Source organism: Anopheles moucheti, chromosome 2, assembly GCF_943734755.1.
Source record: "Anopheles moucheti chromosome 2, idAnoMoucSN_F20_07, whole genome shotgun sequence".
NCBI lineage: Eukaryota > Metazoa > Arthropoda > Insecta > Diptera > Culicidae > Anopheles > Anopheles moucheti.
Window position 1 is genome coordinate 30,342,678 of NC_069140.1, and position 18,173 is coordinate 30,360,850.

The 18,173-nt window shown below is 47.1% G+C and overlaps 1 protein-coding gene across 1 annotated transcript; it reads right to left on the minus strand.

Annotated features, from left to right (window-relative positions):
• Positions 1-122: 122 nt before the first annotated feature.
• Positions 123-14,930, minus strand: LOC128308410 (mucin-12). Its single transcript, XM_053045490.1, has 6 exons — positions 10,910-14,930; positions 10,404-10,494; positions 7,450-7,671; positions 6,856-7,373; positions 6,232-6,392; positions 123-5,843 (listed from the first exon to the last, which is right to left on the minus strand). The coding sequence occupies exons 1-6, from the start codon at positions 14,900-14,902 to the stop codon at positions 3,239-3,241; spliced, it is 7,590 nt and encodes a 2,529-aa protein (XP_052901450.1). The 5' UTR covers positions 14,903-14,930; the 3' UTR covers positions 123-3,238.
• Between the last annotated feature and the right edge of the window lie 3,243 nt (positions 14,931-18,173).

The window sequence follows — 18,173 nt, forward strand, 5'->3', positions numbered from 1 at the left end:
TAATATAGAGAACTAATCGGACGAAACTTTTTGCGAATAAAAACCCCAAAAGTGATGATGTAATAACAACAACAAAAAAATAACATGGTACACTTGGATGATTTTTTTGTACTTTTGTCTTACTGCTAACTTTATTTTGCTTCAAATATAGTGCTAGAGATGCGCCCCCTGACTTGGGTGTTAATTATTTATTCTACTCATGCCTTTTACTCGCGCGTGCCACCATTCTGTAGTGGCGAATGCACATTAGGATTAAACATTTCACCCACGGTTTGTCTTGCAATAATATACTTCCTAAGTATGCGATTTTGTTTTGCACTCCTACTCTACTTTAGCTCTGCCTTGTGTATATGGTAAAGATATATGTATATGTATATATGCATTTATAGAACTTTTCGTACAAAATATGCATCGTTTTTGTCTCATTTTCATCTGATCGCGCACCCCCTCGGCTTATGGGATGATGCGCGCTTCTAAGTGGCTTCGACAGGATGATTTGCCCATTGCGCGTATATCATTATCGCAAGCTGGCCTAACGATTAAGAATCTGTAAGTTTTGCCAGCCCGAGTGGCCTGCGTTAATGTTCACGAACCGCGCCGTATAATATGTCATTAGTTCCACATCACCAAAAACACACACAGTCATTGGGGAATCGTTAATTGGCATGTGTGCCACGGCGATCAAGCCACTAGCTGATAAGTGAGTATGTAATCAAATGTGTATATACTAGGTTCATTTTTGTTTTGGACTTATTCAAATAACTAACACAGTATGAAACGATATCAAATACATACAAACACACACCCCACAATTCTGCTCTCAATAGTTATGCCGACGCGATGGTGTATGCTTTAGGGAAGAGAGATCGTACACTGAAGTAAGAACTTAACTCGGCTACTATTGTGTGAGAAGCAACAAGCAATTACCGTACTTAAAAGCAAAACAAAAAAAACACTCGAAGACTTTTCGAACATATGCGATACACCTTCATGAGGATGATACTACAACCGTTCCGGATGCCGTTGGGGGAAGGGCATGCTTTATTCATTTTCATTCTCATTTCCCGTACTACCACTGCTACTGCTATTCGCGTACGCAAACGATCATCGTCGTGTACGAACTAAACCACGATAATATACGGTTGAACTATAATACAAATGTATGACCACCGACGCGCGACATTGCTGTATTATGATTGTTTCGCCTATGCGTTTGAAAATGAACCGACAAAACAAGCGTCCATAGAGTTCATATATATGCTTTACTAGTTCCGATCCACTTACGCTAGTACAAAACTTTGCTTAACATTTTTGCGCTACCGATAACTGTTACGTGGAATCAAGCGGAACTACCATTTTCCCTAGTACGCAGTTAAACCGAGACGGTGCGCGATGCATTTACAAATGTTTAATAAATTCTACAGCTGTTTCATCAACTCAATTCCGTTAATTATATGTGTTTACGGTGGTAATAATACGAAAAATTAATCCTCACTCCTGGAGTTCATATGTTACGGGCGTGCGCGTGTTTGCCCAATTCGAATGAGTAACATAATTTGCTTAACGCATAACGTCTTCAGTGTGTGTGTGTGTGTTCGTAACCTTAATACATGTGTACACATAATTCTTCTCCCATAGTACTAAACGGTAATAAATATAAATGTACCAAATGATTTGCACGCAGCGCATTATACACAAATCTCTGTTAAATGTCCTTTTCAACGGTATTAAGCTTGATTCACACGGGGAGGTAAGATAGGGAGGAATCTGTTATCCTCACAAACAAGACGATGGATTGGGTTTGCCGATGGTGCTGCTGCTGTGTGTGTATGTGGCTATTGGAATGTTATTGCTAGGGAGTTGTCCTGTCGATATCCGAGGTCCGTAAACATACATCAATTTGGATTGCAAAGCCATTACAACGTAGTGTTTTGATACAGGAAGCACATCATATTAACTGAACATAACTTTCCTTGAAAAAAGGTTGGCAAGAAGTAAGTTTAGTATCCCGGTCCATGCGGCAAAAGTTAAGCTTCCCGTTAAATAACAAACATTATAGCTTACCAAGCAGCTAACACAGGGATAGGTCTGTCTATACGAATTCCCATTCTAGTATTCTAGTACCCCATAAGATCACACAATATTTGAGTCCTTTTGAAAATACTTGATCGTAGAACGTTAACAAATCCGCGATGCATACACTACCGCTAGATCCGTTAGGAATCCGCTTACAGATCTTAACCATCAACATAATGTATAAAATCCGGCGTGTTCTCAAAATGTTTAATGGCGACACAAATTGCTTTCTGATAAAGAAATTGCCAGACAGTGAAAGAGAAAGTGTAAGTTAAAGTGCCAACACCCTACACGACATTACCAGCTCCCTTTCTCCCAGTGTGAGACCTCGCCTAAATACTTCACCGGACGACGTTAAGGATAATGTTTGGGGGTTTCCGATATGTTTGCTAGCGTATTTACTGTGAAAGGCTGCGCCGTTTGCACTCTCCCTTACAGTGATATTGTTATTGTATTGGAGAAAAGGAACCAGGGGGTCACGCACACACAATTATGGTAACCCAGAGGGTAATAGAAAGATATCTTTTAGCGGATATCGAAATAAAAAGTGAAACAGGACTGTATGAAGAAAGGCATTAATGACTAGAGGAGTATGAAAAAAAAACTCATTCATATAGCGGTGGTGTGCACAGTACATCCATACGCGCGCTTAATGCAAATATGTTAATCTCCCAAACAAATTCTCCTGATAGATCGCGCTTCTTTATGCGGTATATGCTTCTCTACCTAAAAATGCTACACGTGCGCACTCTTCAGTTTAGCTCAAGTATTCTATAATTGCTTCGCAGACGGTTGATATCGCTCGGAATCAATCGGGATAATGTTTGCGTATATATGATGGTCACTGCCTCAGTTCGTGGCAGTTTAGGCAGCTGTGCAAGGTAATAGTTGCTCTAGAGGTCGCTAGTATTTCCTGTACTACCATCCGGTTTACGTTAGGCGTCGTGTTCGTTGAGTGTTCTCCCCTTTCCTGACTTTAAACGTGCTAAATATGCTTAATGTTTGTTAAATTTATAAATTTAATCTGATTCTACTTCCCTGGGCTTCACGCACTCCTGACTAAGCATTCGTTTTGTTTCCAATTGGTTGCGTTTTGTTCCTTTGCTTTTCGTCCCTGTTGCGCTTACCGTTACCCACAATCCCGTCAGTAATTTGATTCATATTAGGCACTGTTTTGTTCCTCATGCGAGGAAACGCGTGACATTGTTCTGCTTTGTTTCTGCTGCGGTATCACAGTGAGCGATTTTGGTATCTTTGAGAGTAATTTGTCCGGTGAATTGTCCATCTGTGAGGACGCACCCAACCCGCCACCATTTGCTGCCGTTGCGGCAGCGACATATTCCTGCAGTTGCGCCTGCGTCACCAGATTGCCACCCTTGAGCAGCTGATCCAACGGGTTCATCGTTGTCACGCTGCTCATGCTAAGGTGTGAGGAGGGTTGCGCAAGCACAAGCGATGTCGTCGCAGATGCAGGTCGGTTGTTGATGGATGACGTGGAGCTTTGAGTCGTCACACCGCCACCAACGCCGGTGTACAGCGTGGACGATGCAGAGGTCGTAAATAGGGGAGGCAGGGAGATTGTGTTGGCGGACATCATCATCGGGTATACCGTGGTGCTGTTGGGCAGGGAGAGTGACTTCATCGCCGGTGGGATCACCGTCGTACCCTTGGCAAGGCTATTATTGTTGACAGTTGGCGTCATGGTTACCGTGAGGCTGCTGTTGTTCGTCTTCTGTACATTTCCATTACCCGGCCCAATCTTGCCAGTTGCTCCACCGCCGTAGATCGGTATGAGCGAGTTTTGCTCCAGGAGCTGGTTGGGGAATTGTACCACCTTGGCAGCAGTACTGTTGCCACCGGTGGCCCCGGAAGTGGTGGCCACAGTGTTGTTGATTAGAGAATTTTCCACCGAAGTGTTCGTTAATCGTAGCGCTGGTGGAGGTATGGTGCTGACTTGCGGCTTCGGCTGGGGCAGTTGCGACTGGCGTTTGTTGGCCGTCTGTATCATGTTATGTTGCTGCTGGAGTAACTTTTCCCGTCGCAGTATGCACATACGATTATAATCTTCGATTGAGATGTGATATGGTTTGCCGCCCGACATGACTTGCACCAACTTCGGTAGCAAACGACCGTCCGCCGTTTGGTAGAGTGGACCGCTTTTTAAGCTTTCCGACACACCAGGCGAAATCGGTAGCAGGGTCGGTCGCCACGGACGCGTGGACGATTCACGGCGTTCCGCTTCTGTCAGTTGTTCCGGCATTTGGATGATTTCTCGTGTCGCATTACCAGTGGCATTGGATGATGCGGCCGGTGGTACTGCCATCGTGGTGCTGGTACTAGGAACAGCAACAGCAGCAGCTGGAGGAGATTTCTTCGCCATAAGAATAGGAACCGACTGCAGCAAGGACTGCTGCGATTGATTCAGCAATGACAGCTGCCTCTGAGTGGTTGCTGCTGGTGATGGTGCGGATGGTGCCGGTTGCTGCCCCGGTGGAATGCTGGTGATGGTTACGCTCGGCTTACAGTTGATGCTGATAAGCTCTGGCGGAGATGATAAAGCTGCCTTCGGCACTTCGTCCAGTTTTACCACCTTCGACGCATTCGAACCACTGTTGCTGAGTGGTGTGGAAGTCGCACTAGCACTGAACGAACATCTTCTTCCTTCGTTCGACAGCTTCCGCTTGAGACTGTTTTTCATTCCCTGTTCACCGCTGCTGTTCGCTAGATGTAGATTGTTCGATTTAAGCAAACTAACGGGAGCCGGTGGTGATACGGGGGTAACGTCCGGACCGTTGCCAGTATTCGAGCTGCTCGAGAGAGCAGAGGTAGTACTACCCGTCTTATTGCGAACCTTGCTTGCCGGGACAATCGTAATGGTGGCGCTGCTAAACTGCTGGAAAATATTGCTCGTCTTATCCGCGGCTACACTCGGCGTGACCGTTGCCAAGGCGGCCAACGCTGGTGGTGACGTCGGAACGGACGACGGTATATTATCGTATGAGCGCAATCGATTCTGAACCGCTTCCGAGTAGGTGGTTGCATTGTTTTTCGCTTGCGGCGACAGTACCAGATCGCCGTTGCGGAAATACTTTTCCAGCAGGATCAGATGCCGCAAAAAGCTCGACTGATTGCCGTACGGTTTTTGCAGCTCATCCCACAGCGCGCGCGTACTGTCATCGTACTGTATGGTGGAAGTTACCTTCGTCCAACCCTCCGGTGTACGCACGGACGATGAACTGAATGGAATGTTCACGTGTACGCCCAGTTCCTCTTCGCCCGGGAACAGTTCGCGCATCGAAATGTTTGGATTCGATTTAAGCACCTTCGTCATATCGATGTTATCGTCCTGCGACTGCTGGTGCTGCTGCTGCTGGTTCATGGCGGCCAATGATTTTGACGCCGGTAGGATACTGATCTCATCCAGTTCACCCATCTGCGTGGCAACATTGTTCTCCACGATGGTTACGTCGGGCGATTTGCGGTTGCTTATGCGGCGCCTTAGCGAAACGGAACTGTCACCGATCGAAAACAGATTGCCATACGTTTGGTACCGTGCCTCTGGATGATGTTGCTGCTGTGCTGGTGCGGGACACTCTTCCACCTCTTCCTCTTCCATCTCTTCATCCTCTTCATCACCGTCAGATATTACTATGTCCGTCGTCATCGGAGCAGCTGGGCGTTGTCGCGGTGCTGGAACGACTGTCTGCTCAAGACTTCGTACTTCAACATTCTGCTCTTCCACCGTCCGCTGTCGATAGTTGTACAATCTTTAAAGACAATGCCCCAAGAAAGAAAAACAAATGAGTTACAGAAAACTGGTTAGAACGCTTCGCAAGAACTATCAACGAAGAGGCAGCTTCACACAATGGAGACGCCCGGTCGTTCATTTGTCGTCCGGAACAACTGAATAACAATAAGCAAACACCTACTAAGATGCATTCGTTTCCGTACCCAATTGCCGTACGGGCATAAAACAAAAGCAAACCACCCATCCCATACGTCCCAGTTGCTCCTGTTACCTAGTCGTTTGAAAAGTGTCAAGTTATCTCACATACCGACAAAACACGTTTCCCCGGACGGAAACGACAAGCTAATGACCGGCCCGTACCATTTTCCCCTTGTTCGCACACACACATCGTCGCTTCTCACACTTACCTTCGATTGTAGTCCTTAATGAATTTGGCCTTTGTTGCATCCGGGGGCTTAATCAATAAATTAGCATAATATTTACATAATTTACACACGACCAGCTCCGAACTGCTCAGCCTTATGGAAATGCCCTGCTCCTGGATCAAGCGTTCCAATTGTACAACATTCTGCCGGATGAAAAGAAAGAACAGTGGGTAAGATTTAACAATTCGCCGCAAAGAATATTGTCGGAGTGGGGTCTAAAGATGTTAGGCTAGACTCATAGGTTCTACTCATTGCATGTGCGCTTGGGTTACAATCAATATTAATGGTTACGATGGCGGTGTGTTCTTTCCATCCCTTTATGTGCTTACCGCTTTCTGTAAGCCACAAATTCTTCACAGAGCTAAAATCTGACAACTTCACTACAGGGGACAACACACCGACGTTGAAATGTGTCTATAAACGAGTGTCTACGATTTCCCCCGAAATTTCCCCCCCAACGGAACAACTTTGCGAATGTCAGGTTAGGCCCAAATTTATAGTCATTCATTTCCGCTGTTCATAGGAAACCATCCGGCTTCCCAAAAAAGGGACACCACAACCTCGCTCAACAAACACGGGAACGGCTTCCATTTCGCTGATACTCACATTGAACAAATGGTACACATGGTTTCGCTGGAGCGGTTTCGTACACAAGGCGCAAATCATCAGGTGGCTAATCTGCTCGTAGTGCTTGTTACAGATGTAGATGTATTCTGCGGTCGCCTTTGCCGCCAGCTCAAAATTGATGTCCAACTGTTTGCTAATTTTGCGCTTCATCTTCACCATCCACTTGCGGCGTAACGACTGCATGCCGTGTGCCGTACACTGACGCACGGCACAGGTTTCGCGCTCCTTTCCACCCGCCGTCGTCCCATCGTCCAGTGTTGCCGGCTGCTCGGTCGCAATGCTCGTCGAACCGTCCTTGTTGGTCGTAACTTTAAGTACTAACGGGGATACGGTGGACTGTGTGGTGGTGGTGTTGGTGGACGCACCGGTCGACGTGCTGCTCGTCTGTGATACGGTGGTCGATTTCTTCTTCTGCGGCGGGCAGTTCGCTTTACGATCGACATGCCGGTAGCAAGCATCACACAGGCAGCTGTCAAGCGTGATCTTCGGCAAGGTAGCTGTGTGAAAGAGAAGCATGAGGGAAGCATAAGATTATAAAAAAACGATCCGAACCACAAGGTTGTTACAACTTACCGAGAAGAATTCTCTGCTGTCGTTCGGTGGATTTTATGGCGGCAACGTGGCAAGGTGTGTCATACAGCCCAAACTTGCCACCACAGTAGGAACACTGATCCCAGCAGAGCCGCTCCGGGTGCACATTGAAGGAGGACGCTTTCTCCGGGATTACCAACGATTTTTGAATCACTTCCTTAGAGGACGCAGTTTCACCGACCGCTTCTGTCAGGTTCACGCCATCTGAGGAAAAATATACAAAACCAATGAACCATATTTCGAACAACGACCAACTATTAAAACGTATCGAATAATTAATACAATAAATATTTTTTTAACTGCTTAGCTACTAATTATGTTTTCTAAAAAAAATATCCCTTTCCGCACGGGTTCCTCGTTCCAGGATTGGAACATTAAACGTTGACAAGGGTGTCGTCAGCAGTGTTACAGAATAATCAACAAACCGAAGGATCGGTTCAGTAATATACATAAATTCACACTTACAGCCACAGCTACCCACCAGCGACCGCCACTTCGTTTCGTCAACATTTACTTTGGTCCGCTGGTCCGCCGTTTTGAGCAACAGCACAAAATGACAAACCGTTGCGTTCTCATTAGAATTCACCTCCCTTTGGTACAGAAATTAATTCCAGTCCTGTGGAGCAACGTTCCTCGGTAGCTTCTTGTTACGAGATTTTACCATTCTTAGTGAAATGTTTAAATACGTCACCCATACCTCTCCTTCACGTCAATCTGGAGTGGACACGGGGTGGGATGGGCGTGGGCTTGGTGATCAGAAATCGAATAAAAAGGTCAGCGCTTTTAATATCCTATAAATTCAATATTTTGATAGGAAACAAAGCGCCTCAGCAGCTTCGACACACCAACAAAAGCAGCAAAAGGATCCCCGCAGTAATTTCGACCCCGGCGAAGGGAGATGATTTACAAATCCGATCAACAATGTCGACTTCGCATTGCCCCTTCCAAAGATTATTTAGGTTTCGATTTTCCCACTAAAACAAACGACACTTGAACCACCACCAACCGGGAAGGGGAGGAGATACACCAGACGACAAATTCCCCATTGTCCGTCGGTTTCGGTTCAGGGAACGGGAGAATGATTGTTGTCACAGGACGAAGCATCTTTTCGACCACTTTTCTTTGCATCGTGCCTCCTTCGTGGAAGCGTTGGCAAATGTCCCACCCGACCGTCAATGTTCATCATAATACAAACAGTCAAAGCTTCTCGATATCAGCGAGCGACGAAACCGTCTGGTTTGTTGCGCTTGGAAATAAAAAGCAATATCCCCAATCTTCATTACCCTCGAACGCACACTTGGCAAGGAGAGTTAGCGACTGCGAAAGAGCTTCATTCTTTGGATTTTTCTTGCTTCTTCTTAACCTTCTGTTTGTGTACATCGTTTGGGGTAGGATTTTTTCCCTCGTTGCAAAGGAGGTTGCCGTCTTGCAGCATCAGTCAAAAACAACGGTTTAATTACATTACAACATTCCCGCGGCACGAGAGTCATCGTTTTATGACAACAATTTTAATTATTATCGCTATCCATACTGTCCGACGTTGTACAGAGCAGCGGCAGGATGAGGATGAGAGATAGACCTTCTTCACGGTGTAAGCCAATTGAAAGCCGTAGCCGAAACAATTGTCAATCTGGAACGTTAAAACCCATCATGCACCCTTCACTAACGCTAAACGTGAAATTAATTGACATGCTTCAGGCTGTTCAATAAAACCATAGCGTTAAGAGTTTACGAGCATACAACGGAGGGGGGACATTAGTTTTAACGACTAGCATAATGTTGTTGAAGATGCTATGTTTACAATGCAGTGGTTTTTAAAAAGTGTTTCATTGTTCTTATAATATTTATGATTGTTGTACGAATTTCTACAAATATTTTCAAAGCTATTATGCTGTCACAATTGAGAAGTGTAATTTTAATGGTAAATCTTCAAAGCATCTCACATTGCAACTCAATTAACCATAATAATCATCATTTATTTTATGGCCACAGGTGAACCACCATGCGTCTCCATTGGGCAATGATTGCAAACAACACTATTTGTGAGGGTTTTCATGTGCTGTGGAATGTTTAAATCCTTCAGAAAATCCTACCCATTGTCTAATTAGACGTAATATCTTCCCATCTTACATCCACAAATGTGTCTCTCCCCTTCTCTGCACAGCACTTGTGCCGGAACGGAATTAAAAGCACAGTGAAAAAATTCAATTAATGCTCATTCCTCCATTAACTAAGCATATGATAGGCAAGGATCATAAATGATTTAGAAAGGTGGATAGTGCGGCCCCCATCATCGTTACTACTTAAGCACTAATCCGATGGACGTACGTTTCAGTGTTTTTTTGTCCCGTGGTGATTCCAACTAGCAAGACACGAGACACTGAGGTTGCAGGAGGAGGTTGTCCGTTCTCTGCCCTATCTAACAGAGCAGAGTCGAAAGTAAACCTACGACGAGCACGACTTGTTGATGCAGATTGAGTGTGAGTTTGTAGTTGCAATGTATGACAAATCCTATCCAAACATTGCCACCATTCGACCAGACGTGGTCCTTGTGGGGATTGCATGCATGGATCTTATCTGTGTTGCCGTAGGTAAACCAGGTTGTAGGAAGAGCAGTGGGTTTGTTTTACTTTTTTGTAATGGAGGAGGGCAAAAGTGATCCAGGGAATTTATCGTAAATTTAAGGAAACATATTTAAGGTTTTCATATGAGTGAACAATTGATTTTTTATAAGAAAACAATACAACATAAATATTAAATAACTTTAAGCAATTTAACAATATCATCAATTGTCTTTTCAACATCCTTACGACAAATGTTTCACGCGCCACATTACATTCTAAGCTGGCCAACACACCCGCCTTCAAAAAGAGCTTGATGTGACCTGTCCGAGTTGTGTTAACACGCCCCTGAGAACGTGTAACGTCGATACTTACCGGTAGTATGAGAACGACTGTGTGCCTTCCTACCAGCACCCGATTCACGGTGCGAATGTCCGTCGGATGAGTTGGACGAGTGGTGGTCCAGCTGCGGAAGAATCAAAGAAGCACAACACGGAAAGAAAATCAATTTTTGCGTAACGAACAGCAAACGCGGGATAAGCGCAACAGGTGTCCCTGTGTTTAAGCCAACCATCACCCACCACCAAGCCAAAACGATTGGGTAGGATTAGAAAGCATGTCAAGGTGCACGATTCTTGATGTTATCGATTCTTTGGGACAAAACAATTGCCTTACGGTGGATCCCAAACACAAAAGCAAGCATCAAAACCTTGACATCGTTTTCTAGCACGGTAAGACTTTTTCGCCGAGGAAAATGGGCACCCATTAACGCTAATCCTAACCATTTTGTCCATAAACCACTACCGAAGGAGAAAGGATGGGAAATTGTACTACGTGTACACACTCGTGTGTTTTTACTCCAGTTTGAATTTTTTGCTCACCTCGTTGATGTGCGCAGTATAGAACGTGTTATCGCCATTGTTGCCCGTATCGGTGACGTATCCGCTCCCATTGCTGGACGTACCGGGACCATTGGACGGGTCACGGCCCAGTGTCGCATTGCCGCCGCCCGTCGCCGCCTTACCCTTACCCTTCTGGAACGTCATTTTGAGCGGCATTCGTTGCTGCTTTCGCTTCTCACCCCGTGATCCACCGCTACCATTGCCTTTGACCACCGTTTTCATCGACACCGTGTATTCGTCCCGTGAGCTGCGGGATGGTTTACTACCACCGCTGGGGCGACCGCTACCCGTGCTGGATTGGTGATTAGTGCCCGACGATAACCATCCTTCCCCACCACCGGTTACACCAGCGGATACACCGCCAGCCGCAGCACCACCCGTACTGTCCTGCAGTGAGGAATCGGTCATCGGAGCGGATGGTTTCTGTTCGGCACGCCGTTGCTTTTCTTCGGATGCGGCCTGAATCGTTAGTAGCCCAAGGTGCTTCAGGTGGGATTCTTTCCGTTTTGCCGCGTCATCGGATTCGTCCAGCAGGACCGTTTTCCGTTCTTCCGCAGCATCTTTGCCATTTGGCGCAGGAGGAGAGGGTGTAGTGGACGAACGGACCGTCACCGGTGAACCGTTGATGGTTTCAATTTTGATTATGCTCAAAGCAGACGTCGTAGCGGTCGGCGACTTGTTGCTATCCTTGCGCTCTACCACCGAAACAGCGGAGGCCGCATTTTCACTTTTCGAGATGGTCCGCAATCGTGACTCGGCCGTATCGGCCACACCTCCTTCCTTCGTTGGTTTTTCTTCCTTGGACAGAAGTCCCACGGCCGGCAGCGATCCACCAGCTGTTGCTGCCGATCCGTCCGCTTTGATCGAGAGAATCTCCAGCTCAGATTTGGGCTTTTGGGACACCGTCCGCACATTGTTGGTTGATTCCTTCTCGTCCGCGGAACTGCTACCGCTATCCCGCTTTGTGAAGGCGATTGTGATCGCGGGTAGATTTAATCCCCCGAGTGCCGTCGTTATTGCGGCATTGGTCAATTCAGTCTTGGTTTCTTTATCTGCTGCTGCTGGACTGCTGCCACCACTCTTAGTGCCGGTTGCAGTCTTGAGTGTTGTTGGGCCCGGTTGTGGTGAGGCTTCCACTTCGGCCAGACCATTTTCAAGCATCTTTTGCTGCAGCCGTTCCTCCTTCAGTCTCTTCTCGGCTTCAAGCCGTTCCGCGCGCTGCTTCTCCTCGCGCACCTTCTCCTCCACCCGTAGCTTCTCCTGTCGTAGCTTTTCTTCCCGTGTCTTTTCGTCCTCTTTTGTTTTTTCTTTCGTGGTACGCGCTTTCGACTTCGTCTCCTTGCCATTGCCGGGAGTTGTGGTTCTGGGAGAGGAAGCGTTCGCCACCGGTGTCTTCTGCTGTCCCGCCCGCGACGTTTGTTGATTGGGAGTTGATTGATCGCGAGATTGGCCACCAGCAGGTGCAGCAATTCCGTTACTTTCGCCATTCGTTTTGCAGGACCCTGTTGCAGCGGAGACGGGCGAGCAAGCGGCGTTTCCTTTTTCCGTGCTACATTCCACTGGTTTGCTAGTGCTGGATGTTTCAACTACTTTGGGAGCAACGTCAGAAGCTTGAGATGCATCTATCTCGCGATCTTCATCTCCTGTACGGACAGACTCGTTATCCTCCACGGAAAGTTGCTTCGCTATGGTTTTCTCCGGAACCTCAACAACTTCCGTAGCTTCATCCAGAATTATCATCACATCGTCTTGCTTTTCCGCCGTCTCTGTTACTTCCTTGCAATCATCCAATTCTTTAACACATTCTACCACCTCGTCCTCCTCCTTTTCCTCTTCCACCTGCTCCTCCTCCGTGATGTCCATTTTATCTGTCTCAGTGTTCTTATCACCCTGCACTAATTCATCCGATACCACAACACTTTCCTCCTCCATTGGTTCGTCTACACATTCATCACTATTGCCCATGTCCTGTTCCACCTGATCTTCACTTGCTTGATCGTTTGTACGTATCACCACCTCTGTCTGCTCCTCTACATTCTCTTGCTCTTCTATTTCCATTTCCTCATCCTTCACAATCGGTTTGACCGTGCTGGTCGGCACCACAACTTCCAGTTCCTTGCTAGTGGACTCAGTTTCCTCGACCACTACGTCCTGATTATCGATCTTCATCACACCACCACCATTATCACTAGCGATGCTGCCCATTCCCGTAGCATTCTTCGCCTCGTCACCGTTTGCGTCCACATCGTCACTAACCTTGTCGCACCGGAAGCGTTCCTGTACGATTTCGCCCAACTTCGGATCCTTCTCGATGCCCAAATTGTTCTCCAGAAAGGCCGGCTCACTATAGCACTCCTTTACGCTCTGCTCCGACACACCTTCGCTCACCAATTCACCCGGACTGAGTGAAGGGTCCTTGCCCACGGTCAGTTCTTCCTCGCCACCGGTACCGACGCCGGTTGCACTCACACTGCTACTGCTTCCACCGCCCAAACTGCTTGCCGCTCCATCACTGTGCAACGGTTCGGTACCGATCGAAACTTCCGATGCCGTCGTATCAATCGTCAGTGGTGCAGCCACCGAGGCAGTCACATTAGTATCCGCCTCACCATCGACAGACAACGATTCCAGCGAATCCGACGGTTCGATTTTGATATCTAGCGAACTTCCCGCCTTCCCACGAGGCGACAGAAAGTCTTCCTTTTCCCGGGCAGTACTCTTCCGTTGCCGCATGCTTCGTCGCAACGTTCCACCGGATGCTTTGTCCTCTTTCGACCCGGCAACGACTGGTGACGCACTACCGCCCGTTTTGCGCTCGTTAAACGCTTCAGCCATCTTGTCCAACATTTTGCTTTTTGATTCAATATCGAAAAGCTCACGCTTAATATCTGTCCCGACTGGCTCACTGTCTTCCGTTAAGTCGGAACATTTGGACACCGATCTGGACCTTCTTCGTTCCATCTTGATCGAACCGGTTAGACTGTCGAGAGATTTAGCGCTGTCCTGATGCTTTAGCACTGCCGTCGTTGACTTGCGCTTTGCCACCGGACTGTCCGAGTTGCGTGGCTTTCCGTTACGCAAGCTGGGCGTACTGGGAAGCTCTTCCTCCTTCTCTTTGGCCGTTGAGGAGCTCGACGGAGAGATGGCTTCCTTTTTGACAACCATAGCAGCGGCACCGCGTGTACCGGTAGATTTAGCAGTCGCCACCAGTTGCCGGCGTGCGACTACCTTTCTGCCCAACATAGGCTTCCCGATGATCTTTTTACCCTTGCGCTTCAGTAGTGTGGTTCGCTTCAATCCAGTTACCACACGAGTGTTGCGCGTCTCAGTTGCACCAACAGTTGTACCAACAGATGCCGCTGGTTTTGATGTGGCAGTTGCACGACGGGCACCGATCGAGGGCGATTTAGTTACGTCCTTGGACGCACTCACCGACACCACAGCATCATCTTTATCCTTCGAAGAGCCAATCGTTGTTGCCGGTGAATCACGTCCGGCGGAATCTTCGCGCGATGCACCACCCCGTGTCGTGCGGGAGGGTGTTGTTACGATGGAATCAACAACCCCACCCGCCACAGTATCCTCTGCCGTCGCTTCGTCGCCCGCGTTCTGTTGCAGCAACTGTTGCTTGGATTTCAATCGGCTCAAGGATTGGCGTGTGTTCGAGGTGGATGCACTGCTGCTTCCACTACCACTAAGGTTGCCACTACTGACGGCGCTGGAGGGATTTAACGTTCCGGCCACACCTTTGCGTGTGGATGTGGGAGTCGTCGGTGCGGAATCGCTTCCACCGGCTGCTAATGATGCGTTTGTGGTGCTGGGCGTGGTAGGTGGGGCACTGATGTTACTGTTGCTGCCACTGTTCGCACTGCCAAGGGAAGGTGTGGGGGAATCTGCGGTCACCGAGCGGGCTTTCTTTTCGCGGGATGCCATACCGTTGTTCTGAGACCGGCCCCACACACGCCACACCATGCACGGTGTCACCCGAGCTGTGGGGTTAGTTCAGTTCCCGCCACAAGAAGCGGGGATTAGAGGTGAGCTCCCTCTGCCCGTCTGGAACCACACGGGCTTTACCTGGAAATACAAAAAAAATAAACAATACATTAGTACACATATGGTTACTATTAACAAGAAATCATATATTTTTTTATTTTAAAAAAATATATTAAAAAGCACAAATTCGCGAATCCCTAATTGCATTGAACAAAAGGAAAATTTCTATCTTCTCTCTCTATCTCACTAAAGCCTGACATTTTGAATCAAGTGAAAAGCTGCACCCGGTGGTTGAGTGCTTTTCCCTCAACGTACACACACTACACACAATTCGTGCGTTGTGCGCTCATGCCAGACAAAAAAAAACAAAGATGGTCGACTGATTCTTCGTCAGTTGGCGGATGCCGACACTGAGAGGGCTGTGTTTAAATGGAAAAAGTTGGCGCTCGTTGCATTTTCCTTGAACAAGTGAAAAACATGCACACAGACTCACACACACAGAGATAAAGAAAGTCTAATGCATGCAAATCATGATGCTCTGAACATGTTTCTTCAATCGAATTGGCATTGGAAAATTAAAGTTCGGATAAAAGCTCTATGTATTGTATTTGTCCAACGTAGAACTTTTGCATTACAGGGTTGTAAAAAAGGTAACAAAGTTTTAATCAGTTTTTTTATTGGTTAGAAAGTTAAATAGAAAGTAAAATTACGACCAAACTCTCGATACACAGCAGGCATTAAAGTGGAATAAAAACCTTTGACACGAACGGCTATCAAGAAGTCAACAAGACGAGGTTCCTCTTTCCCTACCCGTCTACCATCGTGTCCCCACCAAAAAAGCATAATAATCAGGGTGACAAAACTATGATTTACGGATATAAGCTCTTATTCATGCGTAGTACATGGATCCGCGATTACGCGTACGCACACTTTAATGATGCGCAGCCACGAAATCAACACACAAACACAAGCGCACAGACATTAATGAGCGATCGCGAAAATTTATCCAGAAAGGGCAAAAACATTTCACATCTAACACGAAGTGTTGGTTGCTTTTATTACTACTGAAGCAGTACGGCGTAAAGTGGAGCAAAAACTAAGCTTCAGCGAGAAAGTTGATGCTTCTTGCCAGCATAAACTTGGAGATGAAAAGGGCATGCTTCAACTAAAACTTATAGGCGAATAGTTTTGAGCTGGTAAATCTCCAACCACACCATCTCCCAGGATAACGTAATCGATGTGCGATGATGATGGTGATGATGATGATGGAGTGCGCATTCGCGTTTATAACCCTGACGCGATGGGCTTACACGCACTCAATCGAATTCAACCCCCCACCCTCAAGGGCAACAACAATAACAACAATCAGGAATTCATACCAAAAAAAGCATCACAAACAAAAAAATGTGTTGCGTGCAATTGATTTCATTCTCCTAACGAAATAAATAAATACATTCGAACGGCTACGCATGAGGAATCGAATAAGGATAGCACAAACTTCAAACTTGGCTCGGTCGCCTTCTCACCGTGTCTGAGATGCTGTCACTTTGCTGTGTTGCCTTTTTCTCACTGTACGCACACACAACACCGCGGATTCACGACGATGGAGCCCCACACACAATAATCTCGTCTGGCAGTGATTCTATGGCTACCAATGGCGGTGGAAGGTAGTGGTGATGACCAGTGGTGTGGCGGAGATAAAAACATAAAACGCGAATCGCACATACATGCACACAAACACACACGCGCGCGCATATCACCGCGTGCGCGCTCACACTAGCGGTGCGGACGAGCGTTTGCTGTTGACTGAGAATTGAACCTGCTCTTCTATCCCTGTACAGCAGCCCGCGCGTATATACAACAGCTTCTCTTTCTCCCTATGCTCTTCACTCTCTCGTTCCCGTGCCTGACAGCCAACAGCTCACTCACACATTCGCGCCCGTCCGCAAAAAAGCCACCATGAAACGAAGAGCTTAATGTTGAGGAAATATATGTATTGCCTGCTCTTTCTAGAGAGCTCGCTGCACACACACATTCCCAAAAACACGACTAGTGTCACTGAAAAAACTGTCAAAATGCTGTCTTTGCTGCATCGTTACGGGCGCAGCTTACTTATTTGTGGCCCTCTTTTCGTTCTCGCACACGATGCTAGCGATGGTACTCTTCACTCTCTCTATCGTCTACTTGCGCTCTCACGCACACAAAGCCGAACGCGCCCAGGTCGCGGTCCCGCAACGGAACAAAATATAGCTTTTTCCCATCTGTTCTTGGTCATTTCTTCTTCCCACCTTCCTGCTTACGTGCGAAGCATAAAAAGATAGCACGCACACCATCGCAAGCTCTCACCAACAACACCAACACCACCTCAAATGCGGTGAATTTTCTTCGTCTGGTAGTAATGCTGCGAAATCCGATTACCACACGATCTCCCTTTGTTCTGATCTTCTACTTTTAACCAACACTTTTACCGTGTATCAAGCTGTTTTTCTTGATGTTTTGCTCTCTTCAAAAACACCTTTCTCTATCAACTCGCTCTCTTTCGCTCTCTCTCTCGCTTGCGCCTCTCTACATGCCGCGCCCGGTTTCTTTCCATAGACGGTATGGGACGCTTTTCCAAGCAAGTTTTTCATGCGGTGCCATGCAGTTTGCCGAATTTTCCTCTTTCGCGATGTGCCGACACAGTCCGACACAACTACCAGCAAAGCGCAACATTACGGCGACCCACACACATACACACATACATGCACACTTAACAGGGGCTCTCGAAAGACGGCTGAAAGTGCGCTTATCAACCGAATTCTTTGCTTCACCACATCGTACACAACGCACGGGTGCTGGTGGCTGCTGGTTCCGGCCCGTGTTCGCGCATATGCTTCTTTGCCTGCGTACCTTACTAATACTGTTGCGTTGCGCATGCTTTATGTTTTAAAAATCTGCTCACTCTCGGGCTCGGTTCCCTGTGTGTGCGATCATCGGAATGGCGTCTCGGGCATAATGCTGCCGCCTGGTGCTTTCAACTTTAAGCAACATTGCTTTCTACAGGGAGGGGGCGAGGTGCATTAATCACAACATTGGCAGAGCGGCAGACACTGTGTATGAGCAAGGAATCTATTTGCAACAAATAAACACAGTTAACTTAAAATTAATATTAAAAGAGGCCCAAGGTTTGTTGTCGTAAAATCATTTCATCCATTCCAAACTGTGTATATTTTTCTGTGGTGTTTTTTTTTTAACTTCTCACCACAAACTT

Bases quoted from the DNA above. Each gene is read 5' to 3' on its own strand.
- LOC128308410 (XM_053045490.1), bottom strand. From the start codon at position 14,902: ATGGTGTGGCGTGTGTGGGGCCGGTCTCAGAACAACGGTATGGCATCC. The intron at 10,495-10,909 runs GTGAGCAAAAAA...ATTCTTCCGCAG, and splicing joins ATACTGCGCACATCAACGAG to CTGGACCACCACTCGTCCAA. The intron at 5,844-6,231 runs GTAAGTGTGAGA...TTGTCTTTAAAG, and splicing joins ATTAAGGACTACAATCGAAG to ATTGTACAACTATCGACAGC.